This window comes from Aquarana catesbeiana, linkage group LG01 (genome assembly GCF_042186555.1).
Source record: "Aquarana catesbeiana isolate 2022-GZ linkage group LG01, ASM4218655v1, whole genome shotgun sequence".
Taxonomy (NCBI): domain Eukaryota; kingdom Metazoa; phylum Chordata; class Amphibia; order Anura; family Ranidae; genus Aquarana; species Aquarana catesbeiana.
The window spans coordinates 82,508,780-82,529,131 of NC_133324.1; the positions used below are offsets into that span (position 1 = coordinate 82,508,780).

The 20,352-nt window shown below is 43.9% G+C and overlaps 1 protein-coding gene across 1 annotated transcript in view; it reads right to left on the bottom strand.

Annotated features, from left to right (window-relative positions):
* Positions 1–20,352, bottom strand: part of PRLR (prolactin receptor) — a 98,165-nt gene that overhangs the window by 2,674 nt on the left and 75,139 nt on the right. Inside the window, exons 5-8 of the mRNA XM_073621061.1 lie at positions 12,454–12,623; positions 7,789–7,930; positions 6,461–6,560; positions 3,206–3,275 (exon numbers count right to left, since the gene is read on the bottom strand). Of these exons, the coding sequence (XP_073477162.1) occupies positions 3,206–3,275; positions 6,461–6,560; positions 7,789–7,930; positions 12,454–12,623 (482 nt within the window). The remainder of the gene's footprint in view (positions 1–3,205; positions 3,276–6,460; positions 6,561–7,788; positions 7,931–12,453; positions 12,624–20,352) is intronic.

Here is a 20,352-nt window from a genome sequence, read left to right on the forward strand (position 1 = left end):
TGGCAGGAATACAGTACAAGGAAAATGAAGTGAAAGTGGATCTCTGGGCAAGTGTAAAATTAATTCACACTCTCATGTACTCCAGTCCTCCCATGAGGCAAGTTCCTTCTGAAACCTCTCGGTAGTACCTTTGTCTTGGGTTTCACCTGCTACAACTCACTAAAAAAACTAAAGAGACTGCTCCTACTTATAAAGGGATGCACAGGGGTGAATTATTGGATGCGTACTGAGGAGCACTTGGTTGGTACAAAAGTTCTCACTTGAAAGACTTGTGGAAACAATTAATGGATAGGAGCATCAATTACAACCAATGCATACACAGTTGTAAGAACACTTGATGGAAGGACCACATCTTGAAGCCTTTCGTGAACAAGTTTCACTTCACCCAGATATTTTGGATAGTGGATATAATATCTAAAACTTGACCAAGTCTGGCATCACTTATTCTTTAACCAATTGTGAACCAATAATCCTCTCTTTCTGTACATTTTTTAAATATTTTTTTAAATATGATTGTTAATGAGGATGTTAGATGAACTGCGTTCAAATTGGATCACAAAAATGTCAAGGGGAATCAGAAACTGACGACCCAAATATAGTCTGTGACAAATGAGTCTATATAGGAGAACTGTGGGCATTACTACACTATAGCTTAACCAGATACACAAAATACAACGAAAATGAACTTCTGATGGAACTTTAACCAAAGACCTTGTTTAGTTTTGGATAGAGCCGGTATGGTTAAAATGTTTGTTAAGTTTTCTGTAGCTGTCAAGCAGAAAGTTCCATCAGAGTAGGACGTTTTTTCCTGACAGCTACAGAAAACTTAACAAAGGTTTTAACCATACCGGCTCTATCCAAAACTGAAAAAAGTCTTTGGTTAAAGTTCCATCAGATATTCAGAGCGGATTGAGAAGACCAAGACCATAAGCAGCCCTCTGCACTCATGCATAATACCAGGGCCATCTTAATAGCATCATGGATCCCACACACACACACACATGTACACAGACACACAAACACACAAACCCCCCCCCCCCCAGCCCTTACTTGTTAGGTGGTGTTCCTTGTCCCACTCCCAGCTCTTGTGCAGGACACATGAGGGGTGCACATGCAGGAATTTACCAGAGGTGGCAGCAACGAGCCCGATGTCAGCTCAATGACTCACACACATTCCAAGAGGTAGCACAGACACGGAGCTCTCCTGCACCCGCCCCTGCCTTCTCCCATCCCCGCCAGACAGCCGGGCCCTTCTAGACGCTCGGGGCCTTACTAGTGTATAGGCTGTACCTAGAGTTGCCACCTCATCCCTTTAAACCCGAACACATATTAATTACACAGGTTCTGAGGCTAATTTCATGCAGATAAGGCACCAAGTGAGTTTAATTATCACCTTAATCAGCCACAGAAACTGTATCATTAATATGTGTTCGGTTTTAAAGGGATGAGGTAGCAACCCTAGCTGTACCCCCCCTGATGGTGGCCTTGCCTGCCGGACTGCCTGTGCCCGCTAAGCCTGACCCCCTTGCCCCACTGCTACTTCTATTTGTCTGGCTCTGATGGGGCCCCAGGTGCACCAGTGCCCAGGGGTTTCCGCTCAGTAAGATGGCCCTGCATAATACTTCCTCACTTGGACCAAAAATTAGAAACAGATCCTTAGTGTGTGATGCATCTTGTTGCAGCTTCATTTAGCATACAATATACAAACCAGCATTTATTTATGTGTTGCTTGAAAAAAGCTTGGCATAAGCTGGAATTTGCTGTTAACTTTTTGCGGACCTTTGAGAGCCATATAAGGCCCAGTTGCCCAAAGACAAACTAACTGTTAGGAAAACGGCTCTGACCAGGGAAAAGTGTGTGGGCCGCTCAGGTTTGATAGGAAAGGGGTATATAGATTGGTTCCGGCATCTTAGCTAAGGGAAACCGGCAGTGAAGCCTTGTGGCTTCTCAGCTGGCTTCCAACTACTCATGCTCGGCCCACACTGTGCTTTGTGATTGGTGCCTTAGTCTTCTGGGACCTGTGATGTCCCAGAGGGCTGCAGGGGAAAGAGGGGGAGCCAAACTTCCACTCAGATCACCATGGTGATCCAGCCGGAAGTGGGGGGAGAATGGAGCTTCCTCTTTTTGGGTGAAGTTCTGCTTTAAGCCACAATACAGGCTTAATTAACAAGCTAATGCAAACAGCAAGGTGTAGGGGGTGTACTTTTTTGTTTTGGATATAGGGGTAAAGTTGTGCAACCCTGTTTGGTTTCTCAATGGGGACATTTTCTTTATTTATTGTTGTGTCCCACAGACAGGAGATGAAGACACTTCTCCCTGACAGCTACAGAAAACCTAACAAAGGTTTTAACCATATCTGCTCTATCCAAAACTGAAAAAAGTATTTGGTTGAAGTTCCACCAGAAGTTCGGAGCAGATTGAGTGGACCAAAACCATAAACAGTCCTCTGCACTTCTAGCAACCCACAGAAGGTAAAGTATGTGAAGTAATTTTAAACTTGTGTGGAGAACACTGTAAAAAGTGGTTTGAAATTGAAATTAAATATTTCTCAGGTTATTTCTGTAACAATATGGGGATGATTTATTAAAGGCAAATCTACTTTGCACTTGTAGTGCAAAGTAGATTTGCCTTTAGTAAATAAACCCCTATGTGTCAATCCAATATACCAATTCATAGAAATGTATATCCTATGGCAGTCTAATGCCCTGTACACACGGTCGGATTTTCCGACGGAAAATGTGTGATAGGACCTTGTTGTCGAAAATTCCGACCGTGTGTAGGCTCCATCACACATTTTCCATCGGAATTTCTGACACACAAAGTTTGAGAGCTTGCTATAAAATTTTCCGACAACAAAATCCGTTGTCGGAAATTCTGATCGTGTGTACACAAATCCGACGCACAAAGTGTCACGCACGCTCAGAATAAATTAAGAGACTAAAGCTATTGGCTACTGCCCCGTTTATAGTCCCGACGTACCTGTTTTACATCACCGCGTTTAGAATGAACGGATTTTCCGACAACTTTGTGTGACCGTGTGTATGTAGGACAAGTTTGAGCCAACATCCGTCGGAAAAAATCCATGGATTTTGTTGTCGGAATGTCCGATCAATGTCCGACCGTGTGTACAGGGCATAAATCTGGTTAGTACTACTGATTACATGTACAATAACATAGTGGTTAAAGCTTGGAAAAAAACAGTTACCTTGAGGAGCTGGGTATCAAATCCCATTATTTTTGGTCCAGGAACAGGAGGACATATACAGGACATCCAACTGGAAGAATAATGGTAGAAAAGAAAATTGAAATGAAACTCTGACAAACCAACCAGATCAACCAAAACTGAAGTACGTTTAACCTATTTAGCGATTATTCACTGACTGTATAAAGCCGACGTGCTATTACATAGCCAAAAGTCAGTACACATCTGTCCATCTCGACTATATGAGCTTGTTGGGCATCCGATTTCAAAACCATGGGCGATATCCCTTTGCAGTTATCACAGCTACCACCCATCTGGGTGGACTTTCCACAAGATTTTGGAGTGTGTCTGTTTAAATTGGTGCCAATTCAGCCAAAACAGCATTTGTAAGCTTAAATACTTATGTTGGATGGAAAAGACCTGGCTCACAATCAGTGTTCCAATTCACCCTGAAGGTGTCCAGGAAGATTGAGGCCAGGGCTCCGTGCAGGCCACTCCAGTTCTCCACACCAAACCATGTTTGTATGGAGTTGGCTTGGGGTACATGGGCACAGCCAGTTATTCTGGAACAGGGAAGGAGCTTCCCCAAACTGTTGAAAGTGCATGATTATGTAAAATGTCTTTGTATGATGATGCATTAAAGCCCATCTCCGAGGAGAACAAAAATGCTCCCTCTCAGTGGGGCTGTCTCTGCACTACAAGGGTTAAAGGCTCATTTAGGTCTAGGGAACCTCTAACAGCATTTTTGCTTAGCCAATCCTCCACTTCCCCTCCCTTATGCTCTGGCAGTGGACTGTCAGCATCCACACATTCAATGCAGGTCTATGGGCTCTGCATTGAAATGGATAACATCAGAGGGCATTTAGCTGCTGGGGCATAGGGGAGAAGAGTCTACGGGGACTGGCCTTACAACTCAGAGGAACCCGCGGGGACGGAGGATTGGATAAGCAAAGTGCTTTTCTGGTTCCCTAGACCTAAACATTTAACCCTTGGGTTGGGGCAGACCCATTGCAAGGGAGGATTTCTATTTTCCCTGGAATTCAGCTATGACAGAACACTTCACCTGAAAACATCTGATCTCAGTCATTCGGAGGGGTGTCCACATTAGGCTATTCATATATTCAATGGTACTTTCACAGGGGCATTTCACTGCTCAACTTCTGCTACTGATGTGCTAAAAAACTGATGTTCGTGATGCAGCAACGCAAGCAAAACACACAAAGCCCATTTTTAGACCAAAACCTATTTGAATATTTTTTTTTTTTTTTACACCCGTGAAAAATTACTGGAGTGCATAGAGGAAACCCACTTAACATGGAAAGAATAAAAACATTCCTGGCTGAAAATTTCCACTACATCCCAGGACACCAACACTGCATGAAGGCAGTGCTGGTGCCATCAACTCAATTGCTTTCCGCTGAAATTCTATAGGATTATGTAGTAATAACCTATAATAAAAATATTTCCCTCGTCCAATCCACCTTCATGAGTAATTTCCTAGATGTCTGGCACTGTGTCAGGAACTCCTGGGAGGGTGTCAAGAAAATTTCTATTTCCAGCAAAAAGAAAATGAACCTTCTGTTTTGTTTAAAAAGCTTTATTTCTCTACATATAGTAATTTTTTTTTTTTTTGAAAAGTAGGAATGTTTAGTAAAGTTTAGCAAAGTATGTATTCTTAACTCAAAAAAGTCCCTTCTATTGCTGTCAGCATTGTTCAAACCTCTAAATTCTTTTTTTTTTTTTTTGGTACTGTGATCAGACTTCCCATAACTGGGATTAAAAAAAAATGTTCCGAAATACTCAGTGCTCATTCTCTCTATACTGTATATACACACATGTGTATTTATTAAAAAAAAAAAAAAAAGTTGCATAGCTGGTACATTTGTTTCATGCAACAGAGCAAAATCAAATGTTTTCAGGCTATCCCCTCTATATGTTGGATGTTACTTATTCATAAAAAACAGAGTAGTTCAGGAAAGCATTATGGCCACTTGATGTTTCTGAGGATCATCAGATAGTAAGTACATATTTATTTCCTTAACCATCAGCGCCATCTGGTGACTATAATGTGATTAGAGCATGGAAGAGTTAGAACCCTAATTATGGTAATATTGATGTCTGTCTCACCCTTTCTACTTGACCTGGTAGCCACTGTCCCGAATACAAATTTCTGTTACCATGCGTTTTGGCGTGTGTTAGCAAGGTGTGTTGGGATGACATTAAGAAATAATAGCACCGCACTGCGTCTGCAAAAGCAGATTTTTTGTGCACTGCGAGAACGCTTGCACTTTTGCGTGCATTCCCACATCGCAAAATGTGAAGTTACCCTTGAACTCCAAACTTTTTTCACTTTGGAGAAATCCTCTTATCCCCTATTGTTGTCCTGATACAGGAGTGAAGGGAAATCTTCCAAACTGCTTCAAAAATTGGGTTCTAACGATTCCCTACACCAGAGATCTACAAACTTTCTAAACAAAGAGCTAATTTACTGTGGTTCAGACTTCAGGGGGGTCGGACCACGGTCAGTGGGAGTAGAAAATGTCCTGGGGTCAGAGGAAGTAAACAATGTCCCATGTTTGGTATTAGGGGAATTATTAATGCCCTATCGTTGGTGTTAGTGGGAGGAAGAGTGCCCCATAGAGCCCCACTGGTGGTATCAGTGGGAGGAATAGTGCCCCATCATTGGTGTCAGTGGCAGGAAAAGTGCCCCATCATTATTATCAGTGGAAGGAATAGCTCCCCATCATTGGTGTTAGTGGAAGAAATAGTGCCCGATCATTGGTGTCAGTGGCAAGAATAGTGCCCCATCATTGGTGTCAGTGGCAGGAATAGTGCCCCATCATTGGTGTCAGTGGCAGGAATAGTGCCCCATCATTGGTGTCAGTGGCAGGAATAGTGCCCCATCATTGGTGTCAGTGGGAGGAATAGTGCCCCATCATTGGTGTCAGTGGCAGGAATAGTGCCCCATCATTGGTGTCAGTGGAAGGAATAGTGCCCGATCATTGGTGTCAGTGGCAGGAATAGTGCCTCATCGTTTGTGTTAGTGCAGCAATTATTACCCCATTGTTGGTATCACTGGGAGTAATAATACCCCAGTGGGAGGAATAGTATCTCATGGGCCAAATAAAGGCAAGCCCCATTCAGCCCCTGGGCAGCAGTTTGGAGACCACTGCCCTACACTATTCCAAAACAAATGTTTTGGCTATGGACACACTTGAGTTTTTCTGTAACCTCGCACTCTACAACTAAAAGACTTACCTGCATCCTTTTAATGCCATTGTCCAAATCATTGTGAGACAGATCACAACAGACAGCACAGCAACTGATATCCACAGTGTCATGTCTCTTTTCCTTGAACCTTGAGTGCACAGAATAATTAGTTAATGGGTTAGAAACAGACATGATGATCAATTTATGAAAGGGGCACTGTCACTCAGATAAAGTGAAGAAATACAATGTATGTGTATGCCCAGACAAAACTTGTTTTTTTTTTAGTCTCCAAAGCAAGAAAAAAACCCAACAGGGGTTCTAACCTTCTCCACTCTGTACAAAACTAATAAAAAGGCTTTACATACACTTTAATAGAAACTCTGGGGTTGATTTACTAAAACTGGAGAGTGCAAAATCTGGTGCAGCTCAGAATAGAAACCAATCAGCTCCCAGTTTTATTTCAAAGCCGTATTGAACAAGCTGAATTTAGAAGCTGATTGGCTATCAGCTGCACCAGATTTTGCACTCATACCAGTTTGCCAGAAGAAAAAAATAAATAAAATCCACCATTGCATTAAAAATTTTGTTTTTATTTTTTCATATTAATTAATACCTTTCTTTCCACCACTTGAAAAAAGATTAGTAACATTGCAAGCTGATTGTGACAATGATTTAAGTATCACATTGAGTTTACAGGTCTGTATCTACAGCTAAGGGGAGGCCCCCAATCTGCCTTTCCCCAAAAAACCCTCAATCTCCTGTATGGGTCTCACCAACTCCCCCCTCCCCCCCCCCCCCCACACACACACACACACACGCTCCTTAAGCTGAACCATCGAAAGAATTATTTCTGCACTTCAAGCTGCCAACAAGGCTTAATTCTGGTTTGTGTAGCATTGTAGTAGTTTGCCGTTTTTTTTTAACATAAAAATGTAATTACTATTTTTTGGATGGGAGTGTACTTTAAAGTAATAATGCTGTTAAAAAAATGATTACATGTTAACCCTCGTTCACATTGGAGAGACTTGTCATGTGATTTGACAGGTCAAATCGCATGACATGTCCCACCCTATTTCTGGCTTTCGCACTGTTCAAATCGGTGCGACGCCAACTTTGCGGTGCCGCACCAATTTGAAAAAGTTGTTCCTGCACTACTTTTGACGATTTCGGGTGCGACTTGCATAGACACCTGTGCATGAAGCTACACAGATATCTTCCAAGTCGCACACGAAGTCACACTGACATGCGGCTTTGAAAGTCAGATGAAGTCGCACGACTAGGGTTACCTAGTCAATTTTTTTTTGGTTTATGTCAAACATATTTACTGTAAGAGCTTTGTCAGATGATGTGATGCGTAATATATATTAGATCATTACCTCCAGGAATCTTAATATAGCTTTCCTCACTCCATTCACTCCAGTGCTTGCTGTCAGCCTTGCATCGGACCTGGACCACATAGTCCTCCCCAGGTGTCAAGCTAAACACCTTCAGCTTGGTTTGATGGTCAACAAGATGCTTCTACAAGATGAGACAAGGCAATGATCAGCATCCACATGCGAAAAAGAAAAAAATACTGTGTGCTATATGTACCAAAGCAAGAACGGTCTAGATTTCCCACACTCACCCAATAAATTTGAACATTTAGATGTTGGCTGTTCTTGTTACTATAGAGCAGGGATATGCAATTAGTGGACCTCCAGCTGTTGCAAGACTACAAGTCCCATGAGACATAGCAAGACTCTGACGGCCATAAGCATGACACCCAAAGGCAAAGGCATGATGGGACTTGTAGTTTTGCAACAGCTGGAGGTCCGCTAATTGCATATCCCTGCTATAGAGAATATACTAAAAAGACACCACTGACTGCTCTTTGCCTTCCATCCTTCTCCCGCATTCCTCCTTGCTAAGGCTGGCCATCCACCAGTAGAATTCCTTTAGAAAAATTTTATTTTCGGAATGCTCGTTTGATTTCTTAATAGTTCATAGGGTCAAATTGATAATTGTTTTCAATCATAGTGACAAAGAAAAAACGAGGAAAAGAATGGGAAATTTTTCCTGAACAAACAAAATTCTAACTTTGAATGTAGATTTTGTTTAGGGAAAACATGTATTTATTGTAATGTGTATGTTCATCCCAAACCTGAACATAGAATTGAAAACATTGTCATGCCAAACAAATTTTTTTCGTTGCTCTGATAAACATTCCAACAAAATTCTACTGGCCAGCTTAACACTCTTCCTCTCTGCAGGGCTGGTGCAAGGATTTTTTAAACCCTAGGCGAAACCTAATTTTGCCACCCCCCCCGCTTGGCTCCACCCCCTTTGCCATGCCCATGTATACCCCACCTTTTTAATGAAGTGCCCATCAAATGCAGCCCACCAGCACCCATCAAATGCAGCCTCATCAGCGCACATCAAGGCAGCCTACCAGCACCCATCAATGGAGCCTACCAGCACCCATCAATGCAGCCTCACCAGCGCCCATCAATGGAGCCTACCAGCGCCTATCAATGCAGCCTCACCAGCGCCTATCAATGCAGCCTCACCAGTGCCCATCAATGGAGCCTACCAGCGCCTATCAATGGAGCCTCACCAGCGCCCATCAAATGCAGCCTCACCAGCGCCCATCAAATGCAGCCTACCAGTGCCCATCAATGAATGCTTTCTTGCCTCCATTCATTCGGGAGTCAGGACACAGACACAGTCCTCCACTGCTGCTGCGCCTCTGTCACTATGCGCGAACAGAGCAGCAGATGCCTGCTCATGCTGAGACTTAGTTGCTTGCTGCAGAGAGAAGAGAGTAGGAACACCAAGTGGCTGGGCATCATAGGCACCCTAGGTGGCTGCCTAGTTTGCCTAGTGGTAGCACCAGCCCTGCCTCTCTGCTACAAGCTAACCTGTCTCAGAATGAAAAAAGGGGACACAATGTGGGCCCACTTTCCTGAGATTGTGGCCACCACATCCCATTTGATTTCTAATGCAGCATTAGTTAGCATTTAGTGCAGGGGTCTCCAAACTATGGCCCTCCAGTTGTTCAGGAACTACAGTTCCCATCATGCTTAATCATGTCTGTGAATGTCATGATTTTACAATGCCTCATGGAACGTGTAGTTCCGCAACAGCTGGAGGGACAAAATTTAGAGATCCCTGATTTAGTGGGAACAGGCATTTAGGGGATACTGCCTCTTTAAGGATGGAGACTAGACGATCCAGTAGAAACCAATTAAAATCCTGGGAATGTTCTGGAAGACCGGGATAGGCTATATAAGAGCAGCTGGAAAGGGGCTTGCCCTCTTTTCCGGTGGCCAGAGCAAGAAGGAAAAAGCTCTCTCCCTCCCACCCCAGTTGCGATCACCGTTTTGTGGTAGGGTCACCCTAGATTCCTAGGGGGGACAAGTTACTTCTACGTAAATATGTGGTACTGTTGCTCGAGTTCTGAAAACTGGGCAGAAAAAAACTGTCGTTTGAATTTATGCTGTTATTTGTTGTTAATAAAAGAGTTATAAAGGATGTTATTGGTTAAAACCAATAAAAGTGCCACGGCCAATTTTTGCCAAACTTCTGGTTCCTTGTTTTATTTAATTTGTTGTGTCTGGGGAAGGTATATGGCGGGGTGGGCGTGGCCTGCAATCTCATTAGAAAACTGTCCTAAAATAGATACAATAAGCCAGACTCCTGCCCATAAATCAGGTCAAGTGCTTCAACAGAAAACTTTGACTCCTAAACTGACTAGTTAGAGTTTTTAAAATAGAAAGGTCCTCTTTAGAATAAAGAATCTAGTGGTTTCTGGGCTTTATTTTTTGAAAGCGGATATGCTACATCATTAACTATACTATCCGAATAAGATCAATTTTTTTTAAAATAAACATTTTAATAAAGGCGGGGGTATTTATTGCAATCTACAGTGGTGCGTTGTATGGGTGGGTGACCATGGACTGCGACAGCAGCTGGGTATATCGGTGCTCTGTGAGGAATTGACATACAGGCCACATCTGGCGGAGTGTTTTTTGAGGGCTGACACTGGCGCTGCCCCTATTTGAGACGTGGTGACACCAAATAATACATTATGTCTTTGTGTCAACCTTTTTTGTAAGCCTGTCTTTGTGGGACTCTGTTTTTGACTCTGTCTTCTATATCCAGGTTGGCCTGTCCACATTGAAAACTTCCATCTATGTTTCTGTTCATAGAGGGTTGGTGGTGGGCAATCAGTGTGATACTAACATGTGTGGACCAATATTACACTGTGATTGGTATACAATATTCAAATCAGTCATTGAGTCATCCATTTAACTTGGATAATCCCAGACCCTCGGTTATTTAGAACATGGGTTCCCCTATTGCCAGCTGTGGCTGTCCTTATTGTGCTGTCTTCGGCACCGCTATGTCCACCTAAAAGACATAGTTTCTTGCCATAAATTTGTTGCCATTAAACTTATACCATACTGTCTTGTCCTGGGGAAGGGGCTTTTGCAGTGAAATGCGTTGACACATACAAAAGTGATGCTCTAATCTACTATCATATGATACATTAGCTTTAGAAGACGCGTCCAGTGTCATTACAAATAAGTTTAGGTCTCTTCCATTCCCGAAGGGCATCTGAATGGTTGTTTTTATACATTTTTGCTTTTATATTGACCCAATGGGGTCTTCTTTTAAAACTTTTTATTGTCAGTTTTTTAACTTTTTATGATGATTTTATAACATACTTGACTCTGTTCAAGGTCTCGCTATGTACCTGAAAATGAAGGTCTTCTTTTAACCACTTGCCAACCAGCGACGTACCCATGCATGGCTGGACTTCAAGCAGTTATACCAAGATGATGTCCTTAGCTGCATGGATCACCCCCAGTACTGTTTTTTAGAGCTCTTGGCTCTCTTGTAAAGCAATCCTAGAGGCTAATTAGCAGCTGGATTACTTTTACGAGCAATGGGAAGGACTCCCCCCCCTTGCCACCTTCCGTGGCTTGCTCGGGCTCTCCCGTCCAACTGGGAGACCCGAGCGGCCAACTGGTGCATCTACCGGCTGGCTGGGCAGCCAAACAAAGCTGGAATCGGCTCTCCACTAAGGTGGCCTGGAAGTGATGACCTGACATCACTTTCAGTTTACCCAGATGTCAACTGCGCCATTTTAAAAAAATCGAAAGTATTCAAAAAAAAAAAAAAAAGATCTTTGCATGGATCTTTCAAGATCTTTCAATGGATTTGGGGTCTTATAGACCCCGGATCTCTCCATAAAGAGTTCCTGGCACATGGATGCTTACATTTCTTGTGACAGCAATAAAAGTGATAACATTTTTTTATTTAAAGCAACAGCGTACAAGAAAAAAAATGATTAATAAAAAAAAAAAATGAAACTGCCCCTGTCCCCCCATGCTTGAACGCAAAGGCAAACACGTGCATCAGTCCCACACGCACAAGAACAGCGATCGTCCCACACAGGCGAGGTATCCCCATGAACATCAGATCATGGGCAGTAATTCTAGTACTAGACCTCCTCTGTAAATCTAAAGTAGTAACCTGTAAAGACTTTTAAAGCGTCGCCTATGGATAGTAAAATTTATGTCATTTGTGGCGGTTGCACAGACGTACGCAATTTTAAAGCATGACATGTTTGGTATCTATTTACTCGCCGTAACATCATCTTTTTTTATTGAGTTATATATTATTATACTTTGTATATTTGTATTATTGTATGTATATTTTTGTATTTATGTGTTTTTTTGCATTAAAAAGTGTATTTTTCCCAAAACAATTAAGTTTGAAAAAACGCTGCACAAATACCGTGTGGCATAACAAATTGCAAAACCCACCAATGTATTCTCTAGGGTCTCTGCTTTATATATAACGTTTGTGGGTTCCAAGAAATTTTCTAGCAAAAAATACTGATTGTTACATGTAAACAAAAAGTGCCAGAAAAGACCTGGTCTGCAAGTGGTTAAAGTAAGTCTAAAGAAAAAACAAGAAAACCCCTCTACGTTCTTAGAAGTTGAAATTTGTTTGGCTGGGTATCATTTCTCAGATATAAAACATTGCATTCTGACCTCCCATGTATGACTCTTCTCCTCCTTCAGTCGGACCTCATACTGAAGTGTGATCCAGCCCATTTTCACATCGGCCTTCTCAGGTGGGACCCATGTCACCAGCAGATAGGGTAGGCTGGCCTTTTCCGTTTCATAGAGGAGGGTCAAATTTCTGGGTGGATAAGTTTGCACTGCAGGAAGTAAAAGCTATTATTTAATAAACCGAAACCCCTCAAGCACAAAGAGAATTAAAGAAAGAGAAACAACATACACAACAATGCCTATAAATGCAGGGAGATCGGTCTTTTTTGTAGGTACACTTTTCAGGTTTCTCTTGTGCATGTGGAGTAAGCTGGTTACAGACAGCACTGGCCCTCCTAGTCACCCGACTAGTGCAATAAGACGTTGGGATATTTCCATCCCTTTCTGCTGGCAGACCCCCCTATTCATTTCCCCCCTCCTCCTCATTAGAGAATCCTGTTGCTGAGTGAATCCTGAATGCTAAAGACAGCAACTCTAGTGCAACATTTCCCTGCGAGCTCTGGGCATGGGGCTAGACCTGGAAAAAACTGAAAGTGCGAAGTAGAAGATTTTTACCAGTACCTAATTTGTGGGAATAGCGTGTAATGGCCATGCGCGCCACAGAACAGGCTGGCGATTTACATGTGCTCTAAAAACAGAAAAAAGGCAAAAACCTCTAAAATTGCCAGCATGGATATTTTTTACTTTCTTTGACCTGGATAAAGGAGAACCTTCGCCTGTTTAAAGAGAAACTTTTAACCACTTAAGGACCGGAAGGATTTGCCCCCTTAATGACCAGGCCATTTTTTTGCGATACGGCACTGTGCTGCTTTAACTGACAATTGCGCGGTCGTGCGATGTTGTACCCAAACAAAATTGACATCCTTTTTTTCCCACAAATAGAGATTTCTTTTGGAGGTATTTTGTCACCTCTGCTGTATTTTTTTTCTGTGCTATAAACAAAAAAAAAAGCAACAATTTTGAAAAAAAATAAAAAAAATAGTTTTTACTTTTTGCTATAATAAATATCCAAAAAAAAAAAAAAAAAAAAAATGTCTTCATCAGTTTAGGCCAATATGTATTCTACATATTTTTGGTAAAAAAAAAATCTGCGCAAAAGTTATAGCGTCTACAAAATAGGGGATACATTTATGGCATTTTAATTTATTTTTTACTAGTAATGGCGGGGATCTACGATTTTTAGCGGGACTGCGACATTGCGGCGGACAGATCCGACAATTTTGACACTTTTTTGGGACCATTGACATTTATACAGTGTCAGTGCTATAAAAATCTACTGATTACTGTATAAATGTTACTGGCAGGGAAGGGGTTAATATTAGGGGCGATCAAGGGGTTAAATGTGTTCCCTGGGAGGTGTTTTTTACTGTGGGGGGATGAGATTGACTGGAGGAGGAGAGAGATCGCTGTTCCTGATCACTAGCAACATCATATCTCTCTCTACTCCCCTGTCAGAACGGGGATCTGTTTGTTTACATTGACAGATCCCCGTTCTGGCTCTATGTGGAGCGATCGCAGACATTGCGGCCGCCGGCCACACGCATCGTCTCTGGCGGTGCCCGCGCCTGAAATAGCCATTAAAGAGACCACCATACCGGCACAGCGATTTGCGCAGCCGAGCCAACCTGCCGCAGTATACAGTAACTGCGGCGGCTGGTCGAAAGCGGTTAAAGAGAAACCTTTAAACAACACAGGGCTCTGAACAGAGGGAAAGTTCGCTTTGTTTTTTTTCCCTCCAAAGCAGGGAAAGAAACAAATCGATTTGTAGTGAAAATCAGCAAATCCTACACACATTAACACTTGTTAGACACAAAGTTAACCCCATGATTACCCCAAGATGTTAACCTCTTCCCAGCCAGTGTCATTAGTTCAGTGTGCATTAGTGTGTGAATTACACTGTGTGACAGTGTATATTATTAGCGCTGATCACTGTATTAGTGTCACTGGTGATGTCAGCGTCAGTCAGTTCCCACAAAGTGTAAGTTAGTGTCAGATTTCCCTCTGCACTATCACAGTCCCACTATAAGTCGTTGATCACTGCAATTACTATTATAAAAAAAATAAAATAAATAAAAATTTCAGGATATATTCCACAGTTTGTAGACAGAATAACTTTCATGCAAACCAATTATTATACACTTATTGGGATTTTTTCTTACCAAAGACATGTAGCAGAATACATTTTGGCCTACATTTTTGAAGAAATTAGATTTTTTTTTTAAAAATTATTGGATATGTTTTATAGCAGAAAGTAAAAAATATTGTTTTTTTTTTTTTTTCAAAATTTTGGCTACAAAGCTACAAAATGTCTTCAATGTTACAGAAAAATTCCAATTGAATTTGACTAATAACTACTGCCTAATACCATGACCTGGATAAAGGAGAACCTTCACAGACTAATGCCCTGTACACACGGTCAGACTTTGTTCGGACATTCCGACAACAAAATCCTAAGATTTTTTCCGACGGATGTTGGCTCAAACTTGTCTTGCATACACACGGTCACACAAAGTTGTCGGAAAATCCGATCGTTCTGAACGCGGTGACGTAAAACACGTACGTCGGGACTATAAACGGGGCAGTAGCCAATAGCTTTCATCTCTTTATTTATTCTGAGCATGCGTGGCACTTTGTGCGTCAGATTTGTGTACGCACGATCGGAAATTCCGACAACGGATTTTGTGGTCGGAAAATTTTATAGCCTGCTCTCAAACTTTGTGTGTCGGAAAATCCGATGGAAAATGTGTGATGGAGCCTACACACGGTCGGAATTTCCGACAAAAAGGTCCTATCACACATTTTCCGTCGGAAAATCCGACCGTGTGTACGGGGCATTAGGCTGCCCAAAGATGGATTTTTTTTTCTCAATGAAAGAAAAAAAAAACAGATATCCACACAAGCGAGGTGGACAGAGGAATCCTCTCTGCTGTGTTCTTGTATTCTGACAGTGGGGACTCCTCCGCTGTCAGAATACACTGATCAATGCTGCAGGTGGTTGGCTGCAGGTACAAAACAATTGAAAATTTTCCATCATTCTGCTTGTAGGCAGGTGCAGTTTGCTGTCTCCTCTGCAGGTGGAGCTCAACCACAGCAACAATGCAGAGGGATTGGAAGTCATGGGGAACAGGGTTCCTCTATGGTTTTCTGATTCACTGGAGCAATGATCTGATTGGATGCTGGCCGCCCATGTGACTCTTGCGGCCATCCAAGCGTGGTAGAGTCTTTTTAAGACCCTAGCCCCTGGGCTTGATGCGCCTTTTGCAAGAGGGTAGAATAGGGAAAGGTATCCCGTTTTTTAGGGACAGTACTAGCGGTAGGAAAAGGTTCCTGATGAGGAGGGAAAATGTAGGGTCGCATCTCTCTGGAAATTTTCCTGATTGGGCACAAGACGACCAGGCCGCATTCTGTCCCCTCTCTACAAATGCTGTCAGTTCAGCTTGGACCTACTTCTTCACGTTATTGATGTAGCACCCTGGAGTTTAGGCAGGGATGCTCACCATAGATTTATTTGCCAGGAGTAGTTATCCTGGTTGATTGTTAGAGATCCATTGATTTCTCCCTAAGTTTGGCCTTGTTGCACTTTTATCTTCTACCACTAGGTGGCCGGGTACTTGGTGGTACTAGATATGAGAAGGGCAACCCAAGGTCAGGTTATGGGTATATGGGGTACCTCAGCCAATGGGCAGGGGTTTTCTTGGATCCCTTGGCCTGCTGGGAGAACCTATATATTCGGGTGGAGTCAGGTGATCTCTGTTCTGTGCCACCTGGACCGCTGTCTGGGTGGAGGTGTGTCGTGTGCCCCGGGCTGCTAGGCCGGAGATTGGGCCTATCCTGGAGGCGTCTGGCTGCTAGGCTATCTGAGGGCCTATCCAGAAGCAAGAGGGAAGCGCAGGGTTGGGATTGCGGCCTGCAGTCCAACCAGAAGTGACGGTTCTGCCAGTCGGAGAACCTGTCAATGGTCGGAGGTAGAAGGGAAGCTGTCGCCACTAAGGGACCAACCACCTTATTACCAGGGACCACAGTGAGTAACTGAAGCAAGTACTGGAGCAGTATTCCCACGGAACGGGCACGGTAGAGAATCGGGAAACTTCCAGCGATGATCAAGTCAGGGACCCAGCCAGTGGAGGTGACACTTGCAGAGCAGCCTTGTGTGTCAAGCCAGGGACTGAGCAGGCCAGTGGAGTGAAGCTTGAGAAGTATCAGGAGTACAGGCATACCCCACTATTAAGTACACAATGGGGTTTATTTACTAAAGCTGGAAAGTGCAAAATCAGGCTCAATTCTGCATAGAAACCAATGAGCTTCTAACCTCAGCTTGTTCAATTAAGCTTGGGTAATAAAACCTGGAAGCTCATTGGTTTCTATGTAGAAGTGAGCCCAATTTTGCACTTTCCAGCCTTAGTAAATAAACCCCATTGTGTACTTAAAAGTGGGGTATGCCTGTACCATGCTAGGGACCCAGCAGAGAGGCGGGAGTGACGCTTGAGGAAAGTACCACAGTGAACATTGGAGGAGCTCAAGGGATTCAGTGACAGTGAATCAGAGGGTCTAGTGAAAGACCGGGAGCTCAGTGGGCTGAAGAACTACAAGGAGAAGTTGTAGTGAAGGTAAAAGAACTGTTACGCTTTTTGTTAGGAACTGTTAAAGATCGTTGCCATAGGAGACAGCATTCCTGTATATGCAGATGTAGCTTCTCGCTGGAGGCTTTTCCCTGCACGGCTGTCCTCCTATTGAAATCTCGGAGACTGCTAATTGAACTTGCAACTACTCAAGGGTGTCCTGGCCCTAACCCTCTTTCCCCCCCAAAAAAGATTGTTAAGAGAAATAAACCCGCATATACTGTATGCAAACACACAGAAATACTGTACTGGTGGCTTATTTATCCTTCTACTACACGCAGCATATAAAGCATGTGTAAGAAACCATAGAAGCTCTGCCTACTACAAATAACATGCATGTATTTATAGTGCGGCAGCTATAAATACACATAGGCTATAGGATTGCAGAGATTGCCAGTTAAGCCTGTTTATGAAGCATATAGATGCAAGGCAATAGTTCAAGGACAGATATTTTACCCTTAAGCTGAAAATGATCCACACTAAAAACTCTCACTTCATCTGTATACGCCAGAGAGCGAGTAAATAAATCAGATTCACATCTATATTATTTAGATGTATACCTTATATTAGGAAATGCAACTGGTATTCTCTTGCAGGGACTAATAACATAGACTTGACAAATACTGATTGCAAAAAGGTCTATTCAAGTCACGTCACATCTGACTTGCTCTGATGCAGTATTCAGACATGTACTAAAAATGGGAGGAGTAAAAGTGTGCAGCGCCACTTAGTCCTCATCCACACGGACGTTTTTACAGCCGCGTTTTTGAGCGTTTTTTACAGCTTAAAAACGCCTGTCTATGTTATTCTATGGCTTCATGCCCACCTAGACGTTTTTGAGCTGCAAATGGCATAGGCGTTTTTAAGCTGTAAAAAAAACCCAGGACCAGTGCATTCCGTGGCGCGGCGCTAGAGCTGTAAAAACGCGAAAAGGGGGGGCGTGTCCGGACGAGCTAGGAGAAGGACGTGTGGAAGCTGAGCTCCGCTCAACATACTCCCATCCAACGCCATCCTAGCCCATCCTCAATCCGTGGAGCACCTTTCCACCCTCAGAAGCGCCTAGCCTACCTCCGCTGTGGCTGGCAGGGGAAATTGGCCACCAGTGCCGCGTTTGGTCTGACCCCGGGCCTCCAGCTGGACTTGAGCCCTGTGTGCCCGCCGCCATCTTGAGGCCTGCTGAGGGCTCCGTACGTGCCGCCCATCGATCCTACAGCCAAGCAGACCAGAGGAGCCTGTGCCTGGTTGCCTGATTGTGCCGCCGTCGGCGGTCGGGGGAGCCTTGGATGCCTGAGGGGAGCTGCCTGGAGGTTTCCTTCTCTGCCTCGGACTGCTCCCCGCCGGACGCCATCTTGCGGCCTATGGGAACGGCCTCTCCTACATACGGGCGCAGTGAGTATAGAGGCATCTGCCTTCCCATCCCTCTGCAGAGTCCCACTGGCCCGAATCGGCACGCTCCCACTCCGCCAGGGCCTCAGTTTTGGTGCCCCGCGGCGCTGTCTTAGGCCCACAGCGAACGGTGCTTACTCGGCCGGCCGCGAATCTCAGGAAAGACCGCGGCTTCGGCCTACCCATGGAAGACGGCGGCCATCTTGGTACTCCAAACCATCTCCCCTGCTAGCCTTACCCAGCTAATAATATAACTGTTGAACTGCTGAACATTCACTCCATCAACTGACCCCCTCATACAGTGACAGACCGCATACTTTATTTCCGCAAACAAAGTCTTCCTTCTGGCCTACCTCTGGAGGCTGGCGGCCATCTTGGTGCTCCAAGTACTCCTAAACCAATTCCTTACTACTATATCTTACACATAGCTTCTGCTCCCATAAACCTCCATCAGTACAACTACCATCGCTTTTCCATGTGACTGTTGAAGCACTTCTAACACTGCTTGCATACTATGATGGAAACATGTCTCTAAACAGATGTGAGTAGGGGACGTCCCCCACGGCGATCGACCGTATAGTTCCAGTAATGCCCGCCAAAACACCTAAACCCCGGTCTGCCAAGGGTAAACGTCCGGGTAAAAGATCTCTGCCCGCTCCAGTCTCCACTGGCTCTATTCAACAGTACTTGGCTAACGCAAGAGACGAGCAGGTCCGAACCTCACGGACCAGCGTCTCTCCATCATCTCACGCTGCATCTGTGCGAGACAGCTCCCCGACCTCCTCATACTGCTCAGACCTCATGGATGATCCAGGATCCCCTGCGGGTTCCGAAATGAACACGCTAATGAGCGGCCTCAAAAAAGAACTTGCAGGAATGTTTCACAGTCTGGAGAAATCCATAAAAAAGGAGATATCTGCTGTCAGATCTGACATGACACATATCCTGGCCAGAGTTGAGGAAACGGAACAGCGACAAGACACACATGATTTAGCTATTAAAGAACTACAGGACACTGTTACCCAGTTGGCCTCTGCCCACCGTGCCTCCCTGTATAAACTCGAAGACCTCGAGAACCGTAACCGTAGAAATAACATTCGAGTCAGAGGTCTGCCAGAAGCAACGGGTGATAATGACCTAGAACCATCTATAAGAGGCATCTTTAATACCATCTTAGGCAATTCAGCCACTGCACCGCTACGCTTTGACCGAGTACACCGTGCCCTAAGACCCCGTAATGCTAAGTCAGATCAGCCCAGAGACGTTATTTGTCGCTTGCATTATTTTGAAGACAAAAATGCTATTATGATGAAGATGCGGGGCTTGCCTAACGTAGACTTTGACGGAGCAGTCATCACCATATTTCCAGACCTTTCTAAGGAAACCCTAGACCGCCGCAGAGCTCTGAAACCGCTCCTTGACCACCTGCGTTCAGACGGGATCACCTACAGATGGGGATTCCCAGCCTGCCTAATTGCCACAAAAAATGGTCGGTCACACACGCTGAGATTTCCGGAGGAACTCCCAACCTTCTTGCAAGATCTTAATCTTCCATCCATGGAACTCCCAGGCTGGCAAGACCCAATCCCTAAATTTCTGAGCCTACCGGACCCACCCTGGAGAAAGACCCCCTCAAAGAAAAGGCGTACCTCTCTTCCAGGCTCAGCACAAAAGCACGGTTGAAATATGTAACTTTTTACACATACTAATTTTCTTATCATGGATAATCTTTTACCTACAGGTTGTTAATACTAAGTCAGGCTTCGGCCGCAGTTGGGTTTTTTTTTTTTTTTTTTTTTTGTGTTACTGTGCCTGTCTAAATATGGCCGAAGCCATCATACAGTGGTAATGACCAACGTGCTTTGTTACCTTT